Source organism: Neltuma alba, unplaced genomic scaffold (assembly GCF_004799145.2).
Source record: "Neltuma alba isolate B1F8T4 unplaced genomic scaffold, ASM479914v2 tig00011607_pilon, whole genome shotgun sequence".
Lineage (NCBI taxonomy): Eukaryota > Viridiplantae > Streptophyta > Magnoliopsida > Fabales > Fabaceae > Neltuma > Neltuma alba.
Window position 1 is genome coordinate 107,123 of NW_021636258.1, and position 25,256 is coordinate 132,378.

At 34.9% G+C, this 25,256-nt stretch overlaps 3 protein-coding genes, 1 long non-coding RNA gene and 1 pseudogene across 7 annotated transcripts; 2 read left to right on the plus strand and 3 right to left on the minus strand.

Moving 5' to 3' along the window:
* Positions 1-654: 654 nt before the first annotated feature.
* LOC114715685 (protein phosphatase inhibitor 2-like) lies at positions 655-4,895 on the minus strand. 2 transcript variants are annotated; one of them, XM_028900552.1, is made up of 5 exons: positions 4,814-4,895; positions 3,564-3,635; positions 2,274-2,386; positions 1,729-1,890; positions 655-1,250 (listed from the first exon to the last, which is right to left on the minus strand). In XM_028900552.1, exons 2-5 carry the CDS (start codon positions 3,566-3,568, stop codon positions 1,033-1,035), a joined length of 498 nt encoding a protein of 165 aa, XP_028756385.1. In that variant the 5' UTR covers positions 3,569-3,635; positions 4,814-4,895; the 3' UTR covers positions 655-1,032. The 2 variants fall into 2 exon arrangements, with proteins under 2 accessions (XP_028756385.1, XP_028756386.1); XM_028900553.1 differs by lacking the exon at positions 4,814-4,895 and having other exon boundaries at positions 3,564-4,472.
* LOC114715686 (uncharacterized) lies at positions 2,469-3,098 on the minus strand. The gene is made up of 2 exons (XR_003737567.1): positions 2,886-3,098; positions 2,469-2,540 (listed from the first exon to the last, which is right to left on the minus strand). It is a non-coding gene; the product is annotated as an uncharacterized LOC114715686 (long non-coding RNA).
* A 2,719-nt stretch (positions 4,896-7,614) lies between the features above and the next one.
* LOC114715683 (ADP-ribosylation factor-related protein 1-like) lies at positions 7,615-10,528 on the plus strand (annotated as a pseudogene).
* Positions 10,529-12,947: 2,419 nt separating this feature from the next.
* On the plus strand, positions 12,948-15,448 carry LOC114715689 (E3 ubiquitin-protein ligase ATL31-like). The gene is made up of 3 exons (XM_028900555.1): positions 12,948-13,482; positions 14,478-14,900; positions 15,356-15,448. Exons 1-2 carry the CDS (start codon positions 12,948-12,950, stop codon positions 14,897-14,899), a joined length of 957 nt encoding a protein of 318 aa, XP_028756388.1. The 3' UTR covers position 14,900; positions 15,356-15,448.
* A 179-nt stretch (positions 15,449-15,627) lies between these two features.
* LOC114715678 (methyl-CpG-binding domain-containing protein 13) lies at positions 15,628-21,759 on the minus strand. 3 transcript variants are annotated; one of them, XM_028900544.1, is made up of 6 exons: positions 21,515-21,759; positions 20,003-20,113; positions 19,804-19,899; positions 19,435-19,581; positions 17,738-17,897; positions 15,642-17,112 (listed from the first exon to the last, which is right to left on the minus strand). In XM_028900544.1, exons 1-6 carry the CDS (start codon positions 21,596-21,598, stop codon positions 15,857-15,859), a joined length of 1,854 nt encoding a protein of 617 aa, XP_028756377.1. In that variant the 5' UTR covers positions 21,599-21,759; the 3' UTR covers positions 15,642-15,856. The 3 variants fall into 3 exon arrangements, with proteins under 3 accessions (XP_028756378.1, XP_028756379.1, XP_028756377.1); XM_028900545.1 differs by lacking the exon at positions 20,003-20,113 and having other exon boundaries at positions 15,628-17,112; positions 17,732-17,897; positions 21,515-21,757; XM_028900546.1 differs by lacking the exon at positions 19,435-19,581 and having other exon boundaries at positions 15,628-17,112; positions 17,732-17,897; positions 21,515-21,755.
* Positions 21,760-25,256: the final 3,497 nt, after the last annotated feature.

Here is a 25,256-nt window from a genome sequence, read left to right on the forward strand (position 1 = left end):
ATTGTTTGCTTTGGATACGCTGACAATCTCAATCCTTAATTGGCATTTTTTTAATTTCCCGGGGTTTTCAACTGTTGTTCTAAAAAGCTCCAAAATGTCATTTTCTTCCCAAGTCAAAAAGTTAGCTCTTCAGTTTAACGATTAACTCATGCATATATGGGCCAAGGGATTTTCACTTATTTCGGCCGAGCATCACAATCCAAGGGCTGTCAAATTTCCACTTCTTTTTTTTTTTTGTTTGTCTGTATTAAACAAATCAATACTCCTGCCATTTGCACCTCATGAGATCCCAACCCTTTCTCTGCATAAATTTCCTCCGCACACAACTGGTTATGTTTACTAACGGTTTCTTTTAAAATACTTTTTTTTTTTCAGGTATAGCTTTCAAAAGATATTTATCAAAATCATTATAATCATCTAATAACTCATTTAAAATTTTTTTATATAAACAAAAATTCAATATAACCATTTAATATATTTATTTCTAGTACCATGCTTTCTAGTTCTATATATAAATAAGAAGGCTGAACACTTGCTTTCAATTTTTCAGAATATAATCTGAAATTGCAATAAAAACGTCTTCTATAGCAAGGAGGATGTTCAGCCACCGGCAACAGTAAAAACGACGGGCACATGGTGATGCATAAAAACTAAGTAGATAAAAGAGAATATTAGATATAGCTTTTTAAGTGCTAGTGATACATGAGGATAAAAACAGGATCTAAACCTGCCGTAAAATATTCAGGCACCCCATCTGAATCATTTTAGAGCACAATCTAACACCCACAAACAAATTGCCTAAAAATTCTTGCTTATGAGTTCGCATCAAGACTCATCAACATATTTTCTAGATTACAAGATTGCAAAAGATCGAATTAGTTTAGATGATCAATGATCATTGTGGATGAAGAATGAAAGTCTATAATCATATTGTGCCCAAGATACAATTGAACCGTACAGTTGTTTCGTATCCACACAATAAAAGACCAAAACAGGGGTGAGCTTTATTAGACGATCATCATCCAAAAATCATTAGCTAGGTGCAGGGTCTGAGTTTTTCTTTCCATTAATGTCTATCCCTTCCACACTTGCACTAAGTGATGTTGAGTCATAATTCCCCTTATCACCAAGCTTCATGTTATCTTCATCACTTTCTTCCCCAAGCAAAGAACCCTTTTGCCGCAGCTCTTTGACCTTGAAAAATTCATCATAGTGAGCTTTTCTGTGTTCTTTGAACCTGAGGCTCCGATCTGTTCAAGGTTAGAGTGTTGCATGTAATATGTCAATAGATAAGTACAAAACAAAGCCACTATTACTAATTTCTCCAAACAAGTAAATATGGGTTGTAAAATATTCTAAATTTCACAGCAGCTAACACCAACACACTAATGGATATCATAAATTCATTTTCTGACAGTGAGCAATTATGCAAGTTAGGCAAATGTCATTTCAACCCAATCCATAATTCATTGTTATCTAAAAACCCAAAATATTTGGATTCTATAGGTGGGATCCACATTTTATGTATCAGATGGGATTGCTTGACTTCAGCTCCTGATTTTTTCAAACTTAATTGATGCCGGGTTAAGATTCTATGACATGGGAATCAAACAAGTACTCGTCATAATAGAACTATTTCGGATAAAGATCGACACCTAATAAATGTCTAAATTTTGGTTTGGATGGTTTTTTTTTTTAAATCACATCATACACAAAGCAAAGGAAAACCTTCATCATCTTGTTCCATTGCGTCTGATTCGTCCTCAGAAGACGTCCAGCCACTAGATTGTCCAGTTCTGTTTCTACTACAAGAGGCCCCATCTTCAGCTACCACCGTGATATTGTTATTGTCAATACACGAATCAAAGCTTCCTTGAAGAGTTGGAGAATCTGATAAGTTTAGGAATTAAGGTGATTAGTAACTGCATAAGATCTAGAATGTGAGACCGAAAAAAAAATTACAGATATAAATCTTCTTTCAACTACATAAACAAATAGATCAATATGTTTTAGTATTTAAAAATCAGACCAAGTAAGGGCTAATAAAATTTTATTACTTAACAGAATGACTATTAAGAAAATACTCATTACAAGAACAATCAATGCAACCCCAGATTTAAAAATACTTAGGAACTTGCCAAAATAAAAGATATATATCATTTCTATATGTATATACACAGATGCATACAATTACAAACGGTCGTAATGCAGTATGTGCGAGAGGACGTAGAAGAAGCATGCAGTCTAAGTGTTCTAGTGCCTCACATACGTACCATCGTCATCAATCATAGGGTGATATGGAGTCTTAGGCTCAGTAATTTTCTGCCTCACAGGTTTGTTTGCCTCAATTTCTTCAATGTTAGCCTCATCCCATGTTACACGGCCCCTGTTTTGAGATAACAGGTGCAAGATTCTTAATATTAAGAACATTTTACACATGCTTATAAACAGAAAACAAAAAAAATTAAAAAACGATGCAGGACCCCATTCTCAATAATCTAATCTGGAAAAGTTCATTATGTCTTAAAATTGCTAAAGGACTTGAAGGAAAAGTCTGCTCACTTCTGAAGAGATTTGAATGACAAAGTATAGAGTCTTAGAGTAAGAAAGCCAAGGGTAATTCCACATATATGTCATATAACAATGTGTTCGTAAGTCATCCTGATTTTTTCTTTTTGTTTTTTTTTTTTTGGCTTCACTTCATCCTGGGTTATTTAGATGACACTTTATACCAGCATTCATTCAACTACCAATTCTTTAATCATCTAAAATGTTAGAAGCTGTCTCCAAAAGAGCATCTTCCTGCTATCAAAAACCTCAATGTGCATCCCATACCTCTGACCATAGCATTTACCATACTTCCAACATTCAGTGTGACTAAACACAAAACTGTAAAATATGGGAATGATGATAGTGAATCTCCCTAACAGCATACACAAATAAGCTTATCAATCAATCATAACTTGTCACAGTCCTCATCCATTCTCAGCAGTATGATTTCAAGATAAAAAAACTTTCATTTATTATGATTATTTGACTTCAATAGCTAATTTCATTTTCACAAAATCACAGGGGCAATGGAGCTGCAGTGTTCTCCAACTTACAGAGTAATATGGTCTTGGCAAGTCAAGGCAACTTAGGACCATTCCCTGAATCTTACAGGTCCCTATTACAAATCATGTACCTTTCTTGGACATTTGCAATCTGTTATTTTAGTTTCACAAATATGATGCTGTCTCTTTTTGTTTCAAACAGAAACAAAGTAGGAAGCACCAACGTCGGCACTGCATGATTGTTTTGATATTCATGATATGCACGCTTTAAAACATAAGTTTAACTATTTCTAGGAGCCAACCTTCAACAAGAAAATACCAAAAATAAAAAATAAAAAAATCAGAACATGGGAAGGCACAATTAACCCATCTAATAGATTTAGATTTATCAATTTATTGCTTTACAGTGTATAATTTTCAATAATATGGAGATTTCTGATTTAATTCATATTAAGCACTTTCTTCAGAAAGAGATAAGCACACTAATGAAAAGCAGAATGCTTGTATTACTTCATTTTGCTAGATGGACGAACTCTTCAAACACGATGAGCATGCAAATCAATCTCCAAGCGGCTTGGACAACTGAAAAGGCACAATCACATTTTTTGTTAAGTCGTGAAACTGCAAAATCACATATTTGGTGGGAAACCAAAGGGCAATAGGAGCCGGTAAATGCTATTAACAAACTCAGAGGTAGAAAATGTGAATTTAGATTTGATGAAGCAACCGTAAAACTCAAAAAAAGCAAACATGGGAAAAGATAGTACTGCCATCTCATACTGATGGGTTGTTAAACAGATATGTCACCATGATAAAGATGATATAAGTTAGTTGATCACGTCATTATTAAGGAAAATGGTTGATAGCTAAAGCACCATTGATTAATGTGACAAACATACAAGAAAAGGAAAGATAAATAATATTTACTATTCCAGTCATCATAATCATAAACAATGCTTCATTTTTTCCACGCTTCTAAATGTATGATCATACAACTAACCCAAAGGATCTCGGGGATTGTGGTCCATTTTGACTGGGATCTGAACCCCTGAACCACGTTTGAATTAATCTAAAGTTTTTCGATAACAATAAATCGATAGTCTGAAGGAAGGCTTTCCTTATTGAAGGGCAGACAGAATATATTATGAATGAATATATTCCACCGCGACCAATATTTGCGGTAGTAGGGACTTCGACAGCATTTTGTAAGCTTTCATTCATGGGCGCAATTCACACTCAAAACCCAAAATTTTAGGAAATAAACATTTCAATGAAAACGACGTTTATGCCACTGAATTGAGAAGGAAAAACACGTGACTCCACAAGCAAGAAGCAAATGCATTATAATTATAACGTTAAAATCGCAAAACACTCAAATCCAGCTTCAAGACTTTTCAGCATCGTCCAACAATAGGAAAATCAACGTAGAACCATAAATCTAAAACCTAGTGAGAGCTTCAAAGGCAAAAAGCAAATTTAATTGGCCGTTGACTTCCTATCAGGATCTTGTAAGGAAATGGAATATTAAATCAAGCAAAATATCCAGATCCCCCATCAAACTATAACGATAATTTGAAAGACATGCGATCAAGTTCATAATATTGGAGTCTATCCCATGATCCAACCCATTTCGAAGGGAGAACCGAAATTCAATTTTTCCTGCAATTTTATTGAGGAACAAGAGGCGAGAAGGAGCGAAGAATTCAAATGGGTCTTTATGAAAAGAAAATGATTGGGACAAACTGAAATAGAATATTTACCAATGACAGAATGAATTGCCCCGAAACGCTGGAGTTGGTCGAACTGCTCTATAAGCAGCAATTTCAAGCGCCTGAAATCTTCGCCGCGGTTCGCAATTTTCTATTTCCAAGACTACCCTTCTCCCGGGTTAAATATCATATTTTGACATTGATTGGATCCATTGAAACGGCCAACGGGGGATCCACGCTGTCACTGAGACCGTGGTGGTCCCAAAATGAATTTGAAAAGCTGACCCCTTTTTTAATTTATTTATTTTTTAAATCCAAAAGAAATTCTCTTTTAGGTTTTTTCTGATAAAAAAATTTATGTAGAATCATGTAAGCGGCATATTGAAAATGAGTGAGCTCAATGTATTTTTAAAAAAAAAAAAATTAAAAGAGCTCAATTCGAATCTAAATTTTGTGTAGTGGCTTTAAAATTTAGGAAAATTTTGATTAAGCATCATAGATGAGAATTAATTTCAAACAGCCCTTAAAAACTTCTGAAATATCACTCAGGACCAAAGGACCAAACTGAAATTAAAATTAGGAATAAGATTACAATAATACATCTCATTTTTAATTTTTTTAAAATAAATATTAATGGTCGTCGAAGTTCCGGCCACCCGAGGTCTAGCCACCAGTGCTCAAGTGGCCGTCGCCGGAGATGGGAACTCCAATAGCCACTACTGTAGCTCCAGTGGCCTGAAGGCTTTTTTTTTTAAAAAAAAAAATAAGATAGTTAAGGAAAGGTTTGAATCCATAACCCCTTGGCACATTAAAAATGATGTGACCACCAAGTCAAACAAACCATTTAGTCATGGGATGCAAATAAAAATATATATAACAAAACAAATGCAGGTGTCCAACTATAAGTAAATAAGTGAAATGCGACAATTTACAAGTGAAATTTAGCAATTTACAAATAACATAATAGAATTTACAAGCTAAAATGCAAATGTTTAAGTGTAAATAAACATGTGAAATTCGACAATTTACAAGTGAAATTTAGTAATTTACAATAAAAATTTGGCAATTTACAAATAACGTAATAGAATTCACAATTCTAAATGTAAGTGTTTAAGTGTAAATGAGTAAGCGAAATACTTGTTCACTTATATTTAAACACTTGCATTTTGGATTGTGAATTCTATTACGTTATTTGTAAATTGTCAAATTTCACTTGTTTACCTACACTTAAACACTTGTGTTTGCTTTGTTATATATATTTTTATTTGTATCATATGATTAAATGGTTTATTTAGCTTGGTGGTCACATCATTTTTGGTGTGCCAAGGGGTTATGGGTTTAAACATTCCCTTGGCCATCTTATTTTAAAAAAAAAAAAACACTTTAGGCTACCAGAGCTACAGTAGCAACCACTGAAGTTCCAACCTCTGGCAGCAGCTACCTGAGTGCCGATGGCCGGAACTCCGGAGGCCATTAATATTTATTTTTTAAAAAATAAAAATGGGGATATTATTATAATCTTACTCTTAATTTTAATTTCAGTTTAGTCCTTTGGTCTTGCAGTGATATTTTAGAATTTTTTGGGGTTGTCTGAAATTAATTTCCATCTGCTGTCCTCAATGAAAATTTTCCCTTAAAATTTTGGTTTTGCTGTAATTTTGATCTCTTAACTTGTTTATTTTCTTAATTTTCTTCTTCATTGCATTCAATTAACATGATGTTTGAATACAAGATATTAGGAACCATTTGAAAAATTAAAATAGTTGCGAAATATTTCACAATTATCAATAAATTCAAAGAATCAGTGTAATGCAGATTAAATAATAAGTTCAGGCTTTCTGTAAAAGATATAATAAGTACATAAGATAAAATAAAAAAAATCAAACGAAAGAAGAACCTGTCCACTTGTTGACTTTTCAGAGTTATGAAATTCCATGGATCGGACGGCTAATTTGATATTGAAGCAAACGGTCACGATTCTATATTCTTGCCCAAACGATGCGTTGTGAAAGACGCCGAATGCCGACGCCTGTAATTGTCACAATCACAGGAGGGTAATATAGGCATTCTATATACAAATCGCGAAGGCCTCATAACACGGCGAGTTCAGAGACCTGAGAACTGTGGTGGGATCGCATCCAGTCTGGCCAAAGATCGGCAATCGAGGAAGTCGAGCTTGTAGGTATGAACCGTGCTATTTCGCTCTTTTGATTTGATGACTTTCTTTAGTCTGGATGATGTCATATTATAATTTTAGATTTCTTTTTTGCAGACTAGACTGCGTATATCAATCATTAATCATTTCTTGGTTATGCATGATTTCTCGTTTGGGCTATCCATATTAAGTTTGGTTTTCGTTGTTCAAAAGCAAATGATTCGTTTTTAAATTCTATACTTTTGGTGTGGGTAGGAAGCTTTTCGGCTGTTCTCACGAAAGTGACTCGCGATCAGAGGATCTTTCCACTTACTTTGCTCTTAGATCTGTTTCTGTGGTTTTTTGTGGTTCAATTCGATTTAAAATTTGTTAAATTCATTAAATTTAGATTATTTGGTTCGAATATCTGCCTTAGCATGACTATATGAGCACGGCTATCTGTATCATGAATGTAGGATTCAGCTTGTGCATGGATTGCCACTAAGATCAAGTATAGAATCCTTGATCAACTATTTGCAGAGTGAAATCGTTTGGTTTCAAATAATCTACTTTTTGCGGTAAAGTTGAATCTAGTTGTTGGTGCATTATCAAGCTGTGCATATGAATTTGCTAATATGACACTTAAATGGGGTATTCATAATTAAATGGGGATAAACCGAAGGACCACCTGTTAAGGCATGCTCAAGCAGACTTCGTCCCCTATTTTCATGCATCCACGGGTGACAACCTTGACTTGAACAAGGAAGCTGAACGTTTTACTTTTGTAGTCAAGACAGCAAACTGTTGATAAGAGGAGCTATCATGTAACATGGAATGATCTTCATATACTTATATTCTTGAAGGTTGAGAGAGTCAGAGATAATATACAAAGCAAGCTTATACAAGAAGCAATGTTTACATTGTTTTACGGCCTTTGGAAATATATGTTCAGTAAGATAGAGTTTCATGTGCTTATTCTTGGAATTGACAAGGCTGGAAAAACGGTAACGCAGCCTTGAGTTGTTTTTTTTTTTTTTAATTTCCAAAACTTCTCTTTCATTTATCTGAATTGTGGTATTATTCATGAATTTGTAGACTTTATTGGAGAAGTTGAAATCCACGTACTCTAACTTAGAAGGGCTTCCTCCTGATCGAATTGTTCCAACCGTTGGACTAAACATTGGTCGGATAGAAGCATCAAATTCAAAACTTGTATTCTGGACCTGGGAGGCCAGGTACGGGCATTAAAGTAGCAAATGTATTCTTTGTGTTTTTCAGATGAAATATCTACTTGAGTTTGCAAAGTAATTATATTTCTTTTTATTCTGGCTTTATTGGTTGCTGAAGGCTCCAATGCTGTTACTTTGTTAAATTTCTTTCTTTCTATGGGTTTTATACTTATAATGACTCACATGGTTCTGTAATGCGTTTTCTATGCTTGTTTGGTAGGCTAAAACAGAAGTACTGGAAAATCAAGAAGATATTTTTATTTCAAGATTTTTGTAGGAAACCTGTCTCCATTATGTGGTTAAAGGCTGAAATGAATCCTCTAAAAGTTGTGATGTGGTTGAGTTGATGAGGTTGTATTTTTTTTTTTTAAAGTTTTTTTTCCTCTTATAAAAAGTAGTAAAAAGGGTCGGCAATGGAAGTTTTGAAGCCTTAAACTCCATTACTCTAGGAGATTCTCAACTTCATAGGATCCCTCTCCGAAGGTTACTCTGAAATTTATTTTTGCTTCATTGCTGTTCTACTTTTATCTTTGCTACATATTCGTTGCGACCTTTTCTTTTCTGGCTATATATTAGAATTTGTTACTTGTTTATTGAATCCTGCAATTTGCCTTCCTGGTTTCACCCTTCCCTGTCTGAAGCTCATGTTTGTTAACCTTGTTAAAAGCTAAAGGACTTGTGTCTGTGCAAAGCATGCTTCTTTTTTTTTTTTTTTTTTAATATCATTATTTCTTTTATTGATGCCTCTTCCCTTCTTTTGTTTTTTATTTTTCCCGATTATGATTATAATCTCATCAATGCAATAGTTTTGTTCAGCTGGCTTGCTTGCATGTGGCCAGAAGTAGTATGTATCATTTGGTACAAAGCGCATGTACCTTTCATGCTTCTCCGTCTGTTATTTTGTTCTGTTCCTTCTTTATTCTGGGTTATAAGGTACTGATGCAAGGTTTCTATCAGCCTGGACTTAGATCAATATGGGAGAAATATTATGAAGAAGCGCATGCTGTGATATTTGTTATAGATGCTGCATGTCCCTCACGCTTTGAAGATGCCAAGTCTGCACTTGGTTAGTATGATTGATCTTTATATTGTAGTTTATAAATTTACAGTACTCTAAGTCTTAGGTGTTTGCTGGAAACTGCAATTAATACTGAATCTGTTTTTTTTTTTTGGGGGGGGGGTGTGGTTACACATTGATGATATAATGACTTTGACTTGTATATCAGAAAAGGTACTTCGGCATGAGGATTTACAAGGAGCACCTCTTTTAATATTAGCAAACAAGCAGGTGAGAGTAATTATTCCCTCTTGCGGTCCTTTATAACCGTATAACTTACAATCCATCATAAGCAAGTTCCCTTGGTTCAATATCCCGTTTATTCGATAACGAATATCCTCTGGTGTTTTTTGTTGCCATACATGAATTCCTATAAAGTATAAACTTTGAGGCGCCAGTGCTTATACAGGCAATAGGCACCGTAGGAGCACAAGTTTTTTTCTTTTTGGTTTTCAAGAGGGCAGAATTTGGTGACTGCTTTGTTCCCTTTTTTTATCTTTCCTTCAAGGAAGCATCTCAAGCTCTCTTTTGATCTTCTTCCTCGTCCTTCCTTATTGATAAGCTATTGTCATTGTCCTCTTTGTGTATGTGTACCCTCAGTGGGAGCTGCCTTATTCACATTATTGTATTTATAGGATCTTCCTGAAGCGGTATCAGCGGAAGAACTTGGTCGTTACCTAGATCTAAAGAAGCTGGGTGAAAGAGTTTACATGTTTGAAGCTGTGTCAGGCTATGATGGGTAAGTAGGAAGTTTATTTTCCAATACATCTGGATAGTAATGATCCATTTACTCAAACATACGAAACTAATGTTAGTGCGTGCGTGTGTGAAGATAATGAAGTATTCAAGTTGTATAAATGGGTTTTGTTTTGAAATGTTGCAGAATGGGGATAAAGGAAGGTGTAGAGTGGTTGGTGGAAGTGATGGAGAGAAGTAAGAGGACCGAAATGTTGAGAGTTCGGGCTGGTGCTATGGGTTCAGGCCCTGCATAGGAGGATCTTAAAGTCAAATTTAGCTGTTTAACCATTCCTTCATATCTTTTTAAAACCAAATTGGAATGTAAATGACTCCGTCGTTGGGGAAGCAAAAGGAAAGAAAAGGAAAGCTTCTGATTGCAGATCACCCTGATCCTGAGATTTCATACCATGGTCGAAATTTTAATACAGTAGAAGCTTCATCAGGGGCGAGCAAAATCAATTTTTAAGTCCTTGAGATGGAGGACTTTTCTGCTTCTATAGTTCTGCCTAGGAATGTGAACTCCGCAGTCTTTGGTTGATGTGAAACTTGTTTAGTGATTAGATAAATCAATCAATTATAAATATATCCCATATCTTTTCTGCCGAAAAGTATTCTTTCGACGTGATTCTACGCACACGCTGCCCTCTATCTGATGAATACATGCCGGACCAGGCTACTCCTATGTATCGGTTGACGTTGGAAAAAATTCATTATGTTCCCGTTTTGGGTGGCAATATTAGTTGATTTAGTTCAGCTCGTTTGCACGTTTTTATCATTTTTTTTTTTTTTTGGTTTTTATCAAATATATCAGTATGTATAAAATGTTAGGACAGCACAAAAGGACTCTACAAATATAATACTATTTCTGGTCTTAATTATAAAATTTTATTTGTAGTTTACAGATAAAGTCTTGTAATGAAAACAAGAAATACTACATATAAGACAACAGTTCACGTTTCACAAGACTGAATATAAAAGATTTAGACGTGTTTCTGTCAATTTGACATGGAACGTCCCCATCCCTTCCTTTGCATGAACAGCCAAGTGGCAAGCTTGGAATTCGGGTTGAATCTTTCTACTGACTCGCCCAACGCATTAACGGCTTTTCTTCACTCAACTTTCGTTAGGCTTGCACGCCCTTGAGTCCACCCCAATTGTCCATTCTCGACTTTTAGGAATTAAAAAAAAAAATTATTTGTTATAAATAAAGAAGAAGAATAGAGAAGAAAAGAAAATCAATGAGAGAAAGTGTTTCTCATTCCATTCAAGAGTGCTGAATACATTATACATAGTCTCTATTTCTAGACACAGTTTTACATCTTTGATAGAATCTACAGATATAATAATAAAAGATAATTGCAGATAACAGGAATAATGACAAATATTAAAGATATTGGGAGATAAGGGAGATAATGATAGATACATGGACATCCATAAAAATATTATATTCATAACATTATACATTTTTTTCTTTATATTGTTTGATCGCTCTAAGATATCAAAATAACTCCCATTTTATGTAGAAGCTATTGATCAAAAGAAACAAGGGGAAAAAAAATGACTGAGATGTTGGAACGTTATAGATGGGTGATAACATTAGAGTCACATACTCTTTTTGAAATTAATGTTTATTTTTTTAGGTTTTGTTTTACCTGCGAAAGATTTTTACCGCTTAAATTTTAAAACTTTGTTACAATTAAAATGTATCTTACATGTCAAATCAGTAATTCAAACTCATCTTTTTATTCCTTTAAAACTCGAACAAATACTTACTCAGAGGACTATAATCCCTATCACTCATATCAATAGAAGTTGATAAAGATCTATATATATATATGTATGTATATATATATATATATATATATATATAACAACTAAGAGCCTGTTTGGTAGGATTATATGAAAAAAGATTACATGTAATCCTAACGTGATCCCACATTTTTAATGTTTAGTTGGTCTAAGGTGATGTAATAAGTGTTACATAATGGCATCATGATTCCCTTAAATTCAATAATAGGAATTACATTAAAAAAACCTACGTAATCCCCATTACACAATCCGCTCTTGACTTTTCTACCCCTCATCCTCATTGTTGTGTGGCTACATCCTTTGAATTATATTGGCAGCAATCTTCACCGGCGTTCTTCTCCTATTTAAATTTAATTAAATTAAAAAAAATTAAATTCCATTATATAACATACCCAACACACTCATTTAATCCATATTGCATTACATCCCGTTTCCTTCCATTACATTACAATCCATTACGACAAATTGAATGAACCAAATGGGCCATAAGAGATAAACATTGAACATCTATCGAGCCCATGCCAAATATGCCCTTATTGTTTTGTAAACAAATTCATTAAATTGGATACTTACTTTGTTTTGGTCTCTCTTTCATGAATCAAAGTAAGAATCAGATACACAAATCCATTGAATGTTATATCCAAATAAATAATCCTTGTGATGTATGAATTGATGGATACCCAGTATTTTATGTTTAGATAAGTGTTCTCATGCAGCACGTAATAATTTTCAACAATTTTGCTGGAAATTTAATCATTTATGTTGATTATTTTTGTGACCCGATCTGTTAATGTCAAAATTGAAAATACTTATTAGTTGTCATTTAGTCAGCGTGTATTTCTAGCACCTTCCCTAGTTTCTTAATGCTCAAGAATAGCCATACATTTTGTTGAATACATCAATAAACTGCAAGTATTTATGATAACTTATTTACCAAATTACAAATATGCTCTTTTATCTCTCAATAAAATCGATTTAATCCAATTAATATAAATTAAATTGCTTGGTCCTCCAATTCACCAAATTATTGTTCATAAATCAGAGCCGTCTTCTCCAAGAAATTCTTTGGTTTCTTTTATTTCTTCATAAATTACAATCAGTTCACCCGACGCTGATCACTTTTGAGAACTCCTGAATATCCAAATGATCCAAACCAGACGATCTCACTCCCGCCTACTCGCATGCTCTCACCGCCTACTCTTCCTTCTCCTACAGACGATGTACGTCTCTGGCGCCGTCGTTCCTCACTCAGCTACTTCACCTTCGCCGTTGCCGCCGCCGCCGATGCCTCCTGGTGGCGTCGACTTCGCTATTTTTGTCAAGGCCACAGCCGCCGTATGCGCTGTTATATTCGTCACTGTCTTTTCGGTCTACCTCAATTACTGGACCGCGCTAATGTTCGCCAGCCAGAACCATACGGCCGGTGGCCTTGACGGCGTCAGTTGGCGGTGTTCTTGCTCTCGAGGAATCGACCGGGAAGTCCTGGATACATTCCCGATCCTCGTGTATTCTACCATAAAAAACCACAAGATCGGAAAAGGAGAGCTCGAATGCGCAGTGTGCTTGAGCGAGTTCGAAGACCACGAGACTCTCCGGTTGATACCAAACTGCAACCACGTGTTTCACCCGGAGTGTATCGACGCCTGGTTAGCTTCTCATGTGACTTGTCCCCTTTGTCGAGCAAATCTGAAACCAGATTCCGGCGACGTATCCATCGTAATGCCGACTGATCAGTTAAACGAAGGAAGTGAAGGTAATTACGTAAATTGTGATACATATGTTTTGATGAACAATTTGACACATCTAAGAACACGTCATGGTTATGCGAGAAAACTCCCACAAGTTCAGCAATTATAATAACAATGCAAAGAAAATTTCTTTCTACATTCGTAACGCCGCACAGCTAACGTATGGTTCCACGTTTAAGAATCTCAAGATTTGGAATTTAGGGTTTATTAATTCCATAGATATTTTTTGGTTCCTGAAAGGCTTGCCCTTGCCAATCATTTTGACTTGTTAATTTATTTATTTTATTGATTATTGCATTTGAGTCCTTATTTTTTTTCAATTTAATCTAATATTTATAATGACAAGGCGGGCTTGAAAAATTTGCAAAGGGATACATACAATGCAATTTATTATAGTTCTTATATTTCTTATTGATATTGCTATGTTTTTAAGGAGAATTGATATTGCTGGTCAAAAAAAAAAGAAAGGAGAATTGATATTGCTGTTTATTGATATTGATAATATTAATTTTTTGATAAAAGACAATTTTGTTGTTAATATTAATTAACGTGATATTTATATAAATTTCTTGATAACTATCTCAATTTTTAAAAAATATTTTCAAATATAAAAATAATAATTGATCAGTATCAACATATGTCATAAAATCTACAACAAATAACATTAGTTATCCCTTTTAAATATCGCAGCTCATGGGAAACTCTGGACAGATGTATTAAATTAATTTAAAAGGTTGAATTTTTAAATCTACAAAGATTTTTTCTGTCTTAAAAAAAATTTAAACATGTATATTTTTGGTCCAGCAACCATTTAACAACGTACTCATTTGTAGCAAAAAAAATGAAATATTTGCTGAGACTCGAAATCACATAATTTCCTTAAAAAGCACTTGGAAGTTCACGTTGATATATTGATTTTAATTTATGGACTAATGGGTTTGATTCATAGAAATGAAAAGTAATTTTATTTATGTTAATGTCGATGGATACGAAAATTCAGACAGTAGCAGGAGAGGAGTGAGGGAGACACGGCAAGCGCAGGCGCCTAACGATGTCGGTCCGAGCAGTAGCAACTCTTCAGGAACAGAGAGAGCAAACCACATGGACGAGGCCAGAGCTAAGCAAAGTAGAAATCGAAGATCGAGATGGAGAATGTTCGAGAAGCTACCGAGATCCAACTCCACGGGACATTCGCTGCTCGAACAGCCTCTGGCGACGTCGAACGACACGGAGAGGTATACGCTTAGGTTGCCGGAGGAGCTTCGGAGGTATATTCTGATGAATCATGCGGCCATCGGGCGGTCGGTGAGCTACCATGGGGTGACGCGGCCGATGAAAGGGATGGGTTGGAGTGACAGCGATGGAAGCAGCAGAGGGAAGAGGGACACGACGACGCCTCCAAGTGTTCATCGCAAGGATTAACGTTTCTTCATTCGTCTTCATGATCTAAGTATCTTCACTTTTGCGTCTTTCACAGTCTATGCTTTTGAGATTATTAGATATATTTTTAACAGCCTTTGGTGTTCGGTGCACATCCGATGAAGGTTCAGCTCGATTGATAGTTTGTATTATTTAAATTCAATTTAAAATATTACATTTTTGTTTTTAAGTTTGTTTAATTTAAATTATTTTTTAACTATATGATTAATTCTAATTTTCGTGTTATTTTGAGTTTAAATGATCTAAATCCTCTGATTTCATAATTAACTTCTCGCCTTGAGAAAAGAATCAAAAGATACATACTCCAGCTATCAGCAAAAGTTCATTTTTGTAATTATATTTTGGATCAACTTTAGGGCAGCTTAGCGCCTCCTTCACTTTGCCCTTTATCCTTAATGATATTTCACGGAAGCACTTCGGTGAATAAAAATGATGCAGAATAATGCCAATAAGATCAATATGAAGGAACCAAAACTCGCAAGTTACAACCTTGCTTTTCTCGGCACAGCCATTGGAGAAAGAAGAAAAGACCCCAACACCACGACATACAAAGACGACAGGTACAGAATCATTAGTACTTGGTATCTGGTGAAGCTGTGTCAATTTCTTCCTTAGCCCTGCAATAATCCTCAGAACAAACTAAAACATTTGATATTTTAACCGTAAACTGTATACAAAATAGTGTGCTGGAGTTGAAGGGGAGGACCATGCCAGGCAATGCAAATATGGTAATATAGTGCAGAAGTTGAATGAAAAGGTTAAACACCTACTTTACTGTCAAGCTAACAAGAAACTAGTTCAGAACAACAACTACAATGTACACAACAACATGCTCGAAAAACAACCAAAAGGGAGGTTAAAGGTCTAGTTGGTTATCTTTTTTTACAAAATACTTCCTAACTGTGCAATCTTGAGTTAGTACAGTTACAAGCTGATTGTTTATCTCTGGCGCCCATTCCTTCTATCTTCGCCACCATATTGGTGCAGTCTGGCTCCAGTAGAATTCCCCATGCCGACACTTCTAGCGTTGGGTAAAGCTGTATCCAGAAACGACTGTTGTTTAAATACAGGATCCTGTGTTCCAAGGTATTGGCTGCAATAATAGTCGGTCTGACGCAGATTATTTAAGCTGCCGCCTGAGAAGGCTACTTCACCGAGTCCCTGGTTGTTTGAAGTGCCAAGCTGCTGCTGAAGGCAATTCTCACTATTTGGATCATATTCCACTGGGATATTGCCGGTGAGAGTTTTTACTGCAAATTCTATGCATGGATCCATCCATGAAATACCAAATGGCGATTCAGAAGTACTGCCAGCATGTTCTGCAACAAGGTCCTTTGGTGGTGAAGACGCACTGCATTCTTGCTTCCAGTCACTCACATTCTGCCCTTTGATTTTGCTGTCATCCCCTTTAGCAGAAGCTGAAGTTTCAGAATACTTGCTATCACTCACTTCAGATGAAATCTGAGTGTTTTTGGAGGTTTCGAATGTTCCTTCGGTAAGAGTTTGTATTGCAAATGCAATACATGGGTCTGATAATAGTTCTCCAAGGGGCAAGTCGAGAGAGTAGTCAAACTTTGCTCCACCTTCCAGGTCTTTCACTTGCTCGTTGACTGTAACAGTGTTCCCCGGAGACAAAAATGAATAGCATTCTTGATCTTTTTCACTTTTCGGCTCTTCAAAAGTCTTCTCAGGAAGTTTTTCTGGAGCACATAAACTCCCATAGGAATGCTTACTCTGATTCAACTTTGGTGACTCCATTGTGTTCATTAAGCTTTGAGGTTTACGCTTACTTTCTGATGCACTCTCACGTGCAATAAGCTGTTTGGTTTCTTCATTAGAGAAACTCCCTGAAGATTTATCCTCGTTTGTCAAGGCTACTTCGCCAGAATTTTTAGCTGCATTTCGGCGCCTTGTTATAAGTTCAGGAACAGGATCAACCTGAATTCCAGCAAGACGTTTTGAAGCACGGCGGGGCAAGTTAATCTCTTTCTTGCGCTTGGATTTAACCTGGCCTTTTTGAACCTTTTCAGTTGCATGTTTTGTCTGTAAACTTTCAGGAAGTTGCTTTTCTGGGACAACTCCATCCGCACAACTGGGAATTGAATTACTTTCAGCGAAACTAACCTTCCCTTCTTTTTCATCCGAACATTCAGCTTGTGATGGAACTAAGCCGGTCAATTCAATGCCCATTGCACCTATATCACCACACGTAACTAAAGCACATTAAATGCAGTGTCTTCGTTGACTTGAGAAAACAAAAATTCATTAATGATCAGAACGGTATGAGTTGTGTTTGCATATACAATGAGGCATGAGCAAGCATGAATCAGAGGTAACAGTCATGAAAAATTAATCCTACAGGCACCATCATACGGTCAGCCCCATCCTATCCAAAGATACAAAAATATTTACATTAATTATAATTTGATTCTTGAACAGTTTTTACCAAATTACTTGGACCAAAGGTTGCGAAAAATGTAAAACCTGCTTAATTCCATGTTAACAAGAAGACGGAATTATTAATTTTCAACCAGAGTCACACTCTACTCAGAATCAAAATGCATCTTATTTTTGAGAAAATATCAAATATTTAGCAAAAAAGGATTTAATCAAATACATATAAAAGGTGCAAATGTGAAGTCCCCAGTTTCAACAAGAGATTTATTAGTGTCATTAAACTCAACCCTGAACATAAGGACAAATAATAAATTGATGAAAGGCAAAGATAATGGCATTCAATTTTATCTGAAGTCAAAATTGTTTACTTCAGAAAAGGAAAAAGGAAGGAAAGAAAGATAAAAGCCAGAACTTTACACTGACAAGAACTGTGTTCAGAAAGAGGCATAGGTTCTCCTGTACATGCAGTTTTTGGAGTCTGTTGGTCATTAACTATCCGGTCCAAATTTGTGCCCTGACTCATGACGGTGCGTCGAGTCACTCTGCCAACTGATAATTTTGGTTTTCTGGCTACACCCGCTGACTGAAAAGGAATTGTAAATAGGATTGTCAAACTAGAAATCTTGGTGGGGGAATTACGTTAAGCAAAAAAAAGATTTCAATCACACTGCAAGCATTATCAAACTCAAAATCTTGGTGGGGAAATTATGTTGAGCAAACAAAGGGGCAAGGCTGAAAATATTTTTCAGCAACGTAAGAGCTTATGAATTCTATTTCAGGCATTAATTCAAGTAACGAGGAGAGTGCTTTAATATTCTATTTTAGAATTCTTTCAAAAAGAAGACATAAGACCAATAAGGTGCTGATATTAATTAATTAGGTATAGGGGCACAGTGGCGTTTAAAGTTAAAATGGACAAAAAGGTCAAGCGTGGCCCACGATTTGACTGAACCAGTAAAGAAAAACAACAACATATGTGAGAAATACAATAACGGTACATATACTTAAGAACCTCAAAAATCCGAGTATACAATTGCATCCACCTATGATTGCACACTTTCCAACAGCCAAAGACAACTTAAAGGAAATAGGACATTGTTTTGAGCAGATCTAAACTGTTATTTCCACAGTAAATATTGAATGTAATATTATTACCAAGCATTCATACATTTTTATGTTTCATATGGCTACAGTCAAAGATGGTTTCACTAGGTAATATTAATAATAATACGTCTACGCAAATTGATTGCCAAAAACAAAAAAGAACTATACTGTATTTCCTAATATGGCTGACATGTCAAGAGACATATGATTTATTAGGAAAAATCATTATTTCTTAACATGATTTTTGAGTGTTGAATGTTTATAGTGTTCCAAAGAAGCTCATATTCTTTGTTGAAGGAGACAATCACTACCAGTTTGATAGATTTCAAACGGTAGCCAAATCCAACATAGAATGCCCACGACAAGCAGATCCTAGTGAAATAGCAACCACCAGTTCCTGAATGAGTACGAGTTTTCAAGGTGCTAGTGACATAGACAAAAGCACACTATAAAAGCCAACCTGAAAAGAGCAAGAGCCTCTACTATATGTGAATCTCCCAGTCCACAGTCAACCAGTTCAACCAATACAAGGTCATTTTGCTGATGAAACAACTTAAACTATCATAAGAATTGTCCGTAGACATTAGAAGAAGAGTTCATTCAAGAAGCAGACCTTCAAACAGCACATGTCAGATTGTTCGATGTTGTAAGATGTCCATTAATATTTATGGGATTTTTGGGGGCTGTCAGGGCGTGGCAATGCACTATGTTGAACTTGTTCCTGTTAATACTTGGTTGTAATCTCATCTATGGAAAGGAAAAACAGAAGAAAAGCCCAAATGAAAAGAAAACAAAGCTAATCACGTAGCAGTTTCAGCTATAGTCCATTGAAGTTTAACATCGTGTTCGCAAGTGCTGGGCTATTAAATAGTCCCTTTTCCAATTTTGACATGGCTAGTTGAGAGCATTTTGACACACCAGGAAAGCCAAATGATGGATGGAAGGAAGTTAAGGTTTATCTTAAGACACTAAGTAAGCATATAAAGTGGAAGAACTCAAATAATAGCCGCCCTTACAGAGAAAATGTCATCTTTCAATTCTATATCTCTGCCGCCTTTATCTTTTGGTTTGAATGCATTTCTTCCTATCTCCCCAGATTCAAGATAGCGTACAGCATCTTTTATAGATTGGAATACATACCCACTTACAGGATCAATGTAGTATTGCAGATTCAGCATATAATTTGAAGTGAATTAATCCTCAAGACAAATTAACAGCTTAAAATATAAGATATAACTTCCACTTTCAAGAGCTCAAAAGACATAGTAATATGAATCACAATTGGTAAAACTTCAGAAGCTAAAATACAAAATATTAAAAATGCTTACATGAAAACTAATTGGGAAGCATTTTTATTCAATAGAAGGTGGGATAGTAATGTTTACCGAATCTCTTCTTACTGTAGAACTCTTTTTTGTGACTCTGGTCTTTTTGATCCATCCTTCTGGTAATCCTTCTGCAACACCTTTCTCAATTACAACCTACATTGCTTAAAGAAGCAAAGTTTTCCCACATTAGTCGATAGGACCAGATAGATGTTTGACAGACAATATATGATCATCAAAAGAGGATTTGTAGACAGACATTTTTTGAACTGCTTGTGACGCTGACATGATTGTTCTGAACTTTGTCAAGATAATGAGAAACCTCTACCATGGAATTAAACCTAAGTCCACTTGAAGGAGAAAAGTAAAACTGCAATAAGTATGAATTTCATAAGATTTAAGTTGAACCATCTTTGAAAATGGTCATTTAGAGATACCTAAATGTCCTTCTGGCTCTTTTAATTATTAAAATACTGCAAAGCAATGGCTAAAGACAAAAAAGATAAAAGTTTGTTTACTTAGTACTTATTTTGCCATCATTAACCAGGACATATGTTAAAATGAGAGCAAATATGATATGGGATTTTGAAAAAGGATACCTCAGATTGAACATGTCAGTAGATAATTGAACTTAGCACCAGCATAGGTTTCACAGCTGGATGAACACCATTTCAATGAGAAAAAATATTACACGATCACGTGCTCTACATAAAATATCAATATATGTCCAATAAACTTATGTATGTATGCGTGTGTTACAATATGGTGCCGTCAACATAAAGTATGCATGTCTTAATATCATTTCTTTTCTTTTCTTTTCTTTTTTGGGGTAAAAAAGCAAGGGCATCCTACATAGTGCTGCAAGAAATAGAGCACATTGGGCGTGCTAATTAGACTTCTCCACAGCTAATTTGGCTGGATGGATGGAATGTAATATCATGTAATTGGCATCAAGGTAAAGATGACTCTCTTATCGACGGGCAAAAGATGACACTCTCACTTAAGGTGCAATTCCGTCTGGAAAATAAGCGAACAGATTCAGAATACATAGTTTCAATGAAAATTACAAACTTCGTAAACAGGAAAATGAAATTTAAAAACTGCTAAGAGCGGTAAAATTCTCCAGAATCAAATATCAAATATTATACAGACATGTACAAAATTTCGCATGTATCTGTTGGAATACTGCTTCCAGAAGAAGCACCGCATTAGTCTTAGCCTATTTCATAAACTCAAAACTTGTTCACAAACATTCAAAATCCTTTCATAGGTTCTTAACCTAAATAGTCAGAGGAGAGAGGACCTGTAATACTCTCCCTATATTGCTTCCCTCTGACTCCGTAATCACGGAGAAAGAACAGGCAAAGACGATTTTGATTTAAAAACTTCAACTGAGGTACAAGAAACAAGGTACAAAATGTCCTCAGAGAACATGCAAATAACAGATTTAACCAAAATGTAAGCAACATAGATATTTCGTTTTCCTATTAACCGCGCAAACTGCAGCCACTTATAGCTTGAAAACCAAGACTCTGGCTTGAAAATTTCTGAAAAACCAGCGAAAACCTAGCTCGCCACCACAATATACCCTTGAGCAAATATGAGACAGAAAAAACATCCCAAGTCCTCAAATGTTGTCCACGTTGAGGCAACGAAGTCCCGAATCTCACTCCGGTCCAACAGAAGAAGCTCATAGCAACCAGAGGTAAGAGATCTCACATTTCTAAAGATATACCCTCGTAACAAAAGCAAGCAGGCGAACTTCAATTACCTTGTCTTTCTTACCGTTCTTCCTCACTTTCACTTCCACAGTCCACCCCGGAGGCAGCCGGTCCTCGGAGTTAGAGTCGGCCATTCCCCTGTTGGTCCGTCTGCCGGCGGAAACAGCCCGGGAATGGAGATTCCGTCGAGAGCTTGCTTGCGAGGCAGTATGTCTCGTGATTGGTGTTTGTGCTTGAAGTGTCGGAGTCTTGAGTGCGCCTGCCTCCGAGTCAGGCCCTCAAAAAAGGCGAACTTGCAACACCCACGTGGTGCCAAACTTCCCCTGGGAATTGGGCATCTTTGTTTATTTTTATATAAATATAATATATATATATATATATATATATATCTCTCTCTCTCTCTCTTCTTCATTCTCCCGTTAAAGTGTTTTCTTTAGCCATGTTCTGCAACTGCTCTTTCTTGTACTTCAATGGATCTTCAATTTATCCATTCATATATGCCTTTTTAGTCTTTTACCCGGTGATTTGGGCCGTTATTATTATTATTTTATTTGCATTTTCAAGATTGGGACTTGTTTCTTTGTTGGAAGCTCAACTATTGACCTTTTTAAGGCCACATAATCATGGGTATCTTAAGAGTAAGCCTAATCATGCACTTTTATATTCCCTTTTGTAATAAAAATATTTTTTTAATCAAAATTTCCAGTCAAACCATAGTTTTATTTTATTTTTTATTTTTAAATAAGAACAAGATTAGTGTATGACTTTGAAAACAAAATGAGTACTCTTATATTCATGATTCGCTTGATATCAATTTAAGGAAATGATTTTAGTTTCACGGCATGCACTGGAAAATATATATACTCTATATTTTCCATGTCCTTGTGATTAAATCTAAAAATAATAATTATAAAACGTAATAAATTAAATATATTAATAAATTGATTCAAAAACTGATTTGGCATTCAGTTAATACTCTTGTAGCAAACGGATATATTAAAAGCCATACGTATCCCATTTTGAGGATATGATCATCCTGTCCAATTTTATTACATTTTTGGACTCATTTACCGGGGCATAAATTAATGGGCTTAAATATAGTTTTACCAATTCTAAGGTACAGTACTAATATCAATAATAGAAATAGTTAGTTTCTTATAACGTGGTGAATTAAAATTTAAACTTTCGCTAGGAGATATACTTATATTTAATACCTGACAGATTCTCGAATATTATTGCTTTTAATAGGAGAATATGTCTGTTTAGCAAATATATATATATAAGAGTTAGGTAACCCATTTATATTGATTAATAAAATTAGTTAAGTTAACTATTTATTAACAATATGTGTTGATTTTCTTGGAATACCCTATTTAATTATTTATATTAAAAATTATCTTTTGATGAAAACATACTTATATATATTTTTGTTTTCCCGACACTTGATATGAATAATTAATAAGAAGAATTCAGAAAAATAATTTAGAAGATAAAATCAACTCGAATATTATATTTAGAAAAAAAATTCTTAGATTCTTATATTTAGGGTGGAGCAGTAAAATTGAGAGGAAAGAAGTTAAGGGTAAAGTTGAAGGGAAGGCGCATATGGGAGTAAAGGTGAGGTGGCGACTGGCGAAGCAGGGGAGCATTGCTCAGAGTCAGTGCTCACGTGCTCAGTTTTCGACATCATAATAACGCCCAGTCGCTCACCCCTTTATTATTTTGGTCCTTCCTCCACTCCATCTGTCCTACTCCTTCTCACACTCCTCTTTTCCCTAAACCCCTTTTACTTTCTCGTATTTGTATTCAAGGGTTTTTCATATATGGCCCCGCTCTCTCTCAATTCCCCCTAAATCGCCCCTCCCTTCCTTTATACTGGACTTGGGCCTCCCGTTATGAGTATCCAAGCCTCATTCTAAGCACACGGGAGCCTCCACTGTAATGGCATTCAAGGGAATCAAAATATTAAATATGAATTAACTTTAAAATTAAAAATACGACCAGTTCAATTTTACATGAATTGCGAGAATTCTCCTCTTAAGTAGATAATTATTGAAAGTTTAATTTCTAACATTTCATATGAAACAAATCTATTTAGAAAAAAATTTTTTTCTTTTATATATATTGAGAGAGATTAGTTCCAACTGATAAAGATACTCCTATTTTTAAAAATTAAAATAATTATTATTAAAGCACAAAAATCTTGTGAGAAAAAATAATTTTCACCATGAATTACAATAAAATATTATTTTTTTTGTTAATTCACCTTTACCCCTCATCATTTTAATTAATACTACTATAAAATTAGTATGTTGAACTTCAATGAAAACAATAAACTCCCATCTGCCCCTTGAATGGGTAGTAATCAAATACGTAGAGTGTCAAGCTTGACTGCTTGACTTTGTTTTCGGCGTGCGGAGCTTCAATGTCTTATTATACCGTTTTTCAACCTTTTAGAAGAATTACATCTAAATTTCAATGACTTGGCCCATACTTCCTCTACTTCTAAATAATATAGGACATATTGTACCAATTATTATTACTTCAAAAATATAGGAAGTTCTTATAACAAGACATCAAAGATGATTAAAATAAATTGGAAGGTTATATGAGAAAATAGTACTATTACTTTTTTTTATACCATTTTTAGTAATATAAACCACTTTTAACTGCTTTTTCATAATTACTATGAAGTAGTTAATAGAAGGTGTTCCGTATTTTGTTAAACCCGGGGGAGAGTATTTCGCCTTTGTCTTTTTTGAGAGCTCAAATCAGTTAATCCGTGCTTATGACTAACTTTTTAACTTATAAATTGGTAATTAGTCCTTTTCTATCATAATATATTATAATGGAGTTCCTAACGGAAAGAAGCACCCACCAGAGAGAACCATTTACAGGACTGCTGAAACTAGAATGAACACCAACCTGTTTCAGAACTCTCACCAGAAGAAATCTGAAAGAATTTTACTTTGAAACAACACACCCACAGAAGTATAACATAGAATCAGAGTACTGAACAATATATATATATATATATATATATATATAAATAAAAATACTCAACTGCTCTCCAGCTTTAATTTTTCTAGTCTGATCCATTACATATACGTAGAGTGTCAAGCTTGACTGCTTGACTTTGTTTTTGGCGTGTGGAGCTTCAATTCTTACTATACATTTTTTTCAACCTCTACTAGAAGAATTACATGTTAATTTCAATGAGTTTATCATATAGCTTCAATATAGGACATCGTTTACCAACTATTATTAGTTCAAAATATACGAAACTCTGTAAACTGTCAATACCATTAAATTCTTCTCATAATGCGATATGAGAAAATAGTACTATTTTTTTAATCATTTTTAATAATATAAATCACTTTTAACTGCTTTTTCATAGTTCCTATGAAATAGTTAATAAAGATGTTGCTTTTAAAAAAAAAAAAAAAACCGGGGGAGTATTTCGCCTTTAAGTTTCAAAGCTCAGATCAACTAATCCGTGCTTATGACTAACTTTTAATTTATAAATTAGTAATTAGTCCCTATCATAATATATTATAATGGAGCTCCTAACAGAAAGAAGCACCCACCGGAGAGAACCATTTACAGGAAACCAAAACTAGAATGAACATTGATCTGTTACAAAACTCTCACCAGAAGAAACCAAAAAGGATTTTAATTTAAAGCAACACACCACAGAGTATAAAAACATAGATTCAGAGTACTGAAGTGAACTCTATATATTACATATATGACATACTCAACTGCTTAAGCTTTAATCTTCTAGTCTGATCC

Excerpts from the sequence above, each read along its gene's own strand:
- LOC114715685 (XM_028900552.1), bottom strand. Across the intron at positions 1,891-2,273 it reads CCCTATGATTGATGACGATG|ATTCTCCAACTCTTCAAGGA; the intron begins GTACGTATGTGA and ends TAAACTTATCAG. Across the intron at positions 1,251-1,728 it reads AATGGAACAAGATGATGAAG|ATCGGAGCCTCAGGTTCAAA; the intron begins GTTTTCCTTTGC and ends AACCTTGAACAG.
- LOC114715689 (XM_028900555.1), top strand. The coding sequence starts at position 12,948 with ATGTACGTCTCTGGCGCCGTCGTTCCTCACTCAGCTACTTCACCTTCG. Across the intron at positions 13,483-14,477 it reads GTTAAACGAAGGAAGTGAAG|ACAGTAGCAGGAGAGGAGTG; the intron begins GTAATTACGTAA and ends ACGAAAATTCAG.
- LOC114715678 (XM_028900544.1), bottom strand. The coding sequence starts at position 21,598 with ATGGCCGACTCTAACTCCGAGGACCGGCTGCCTCCGGGGTGGACTGTG. Across the intron at positions 20,114-21,514 it reads AGAACGGTAAGAAAGACAAG|TTTTACTTTTCTCCTTCAAG; the intron begins GTAATTGAAGTT and ends TACTTATTGCAG. Across the intron at positions 17,898-19,434 it reads TGAAAGATGACATTTTCTCT|TCAGCGGGTGTAGCCAGAAA; the intron begins GTAAGGGCGGCT and ends ATTCCTTTTCAG.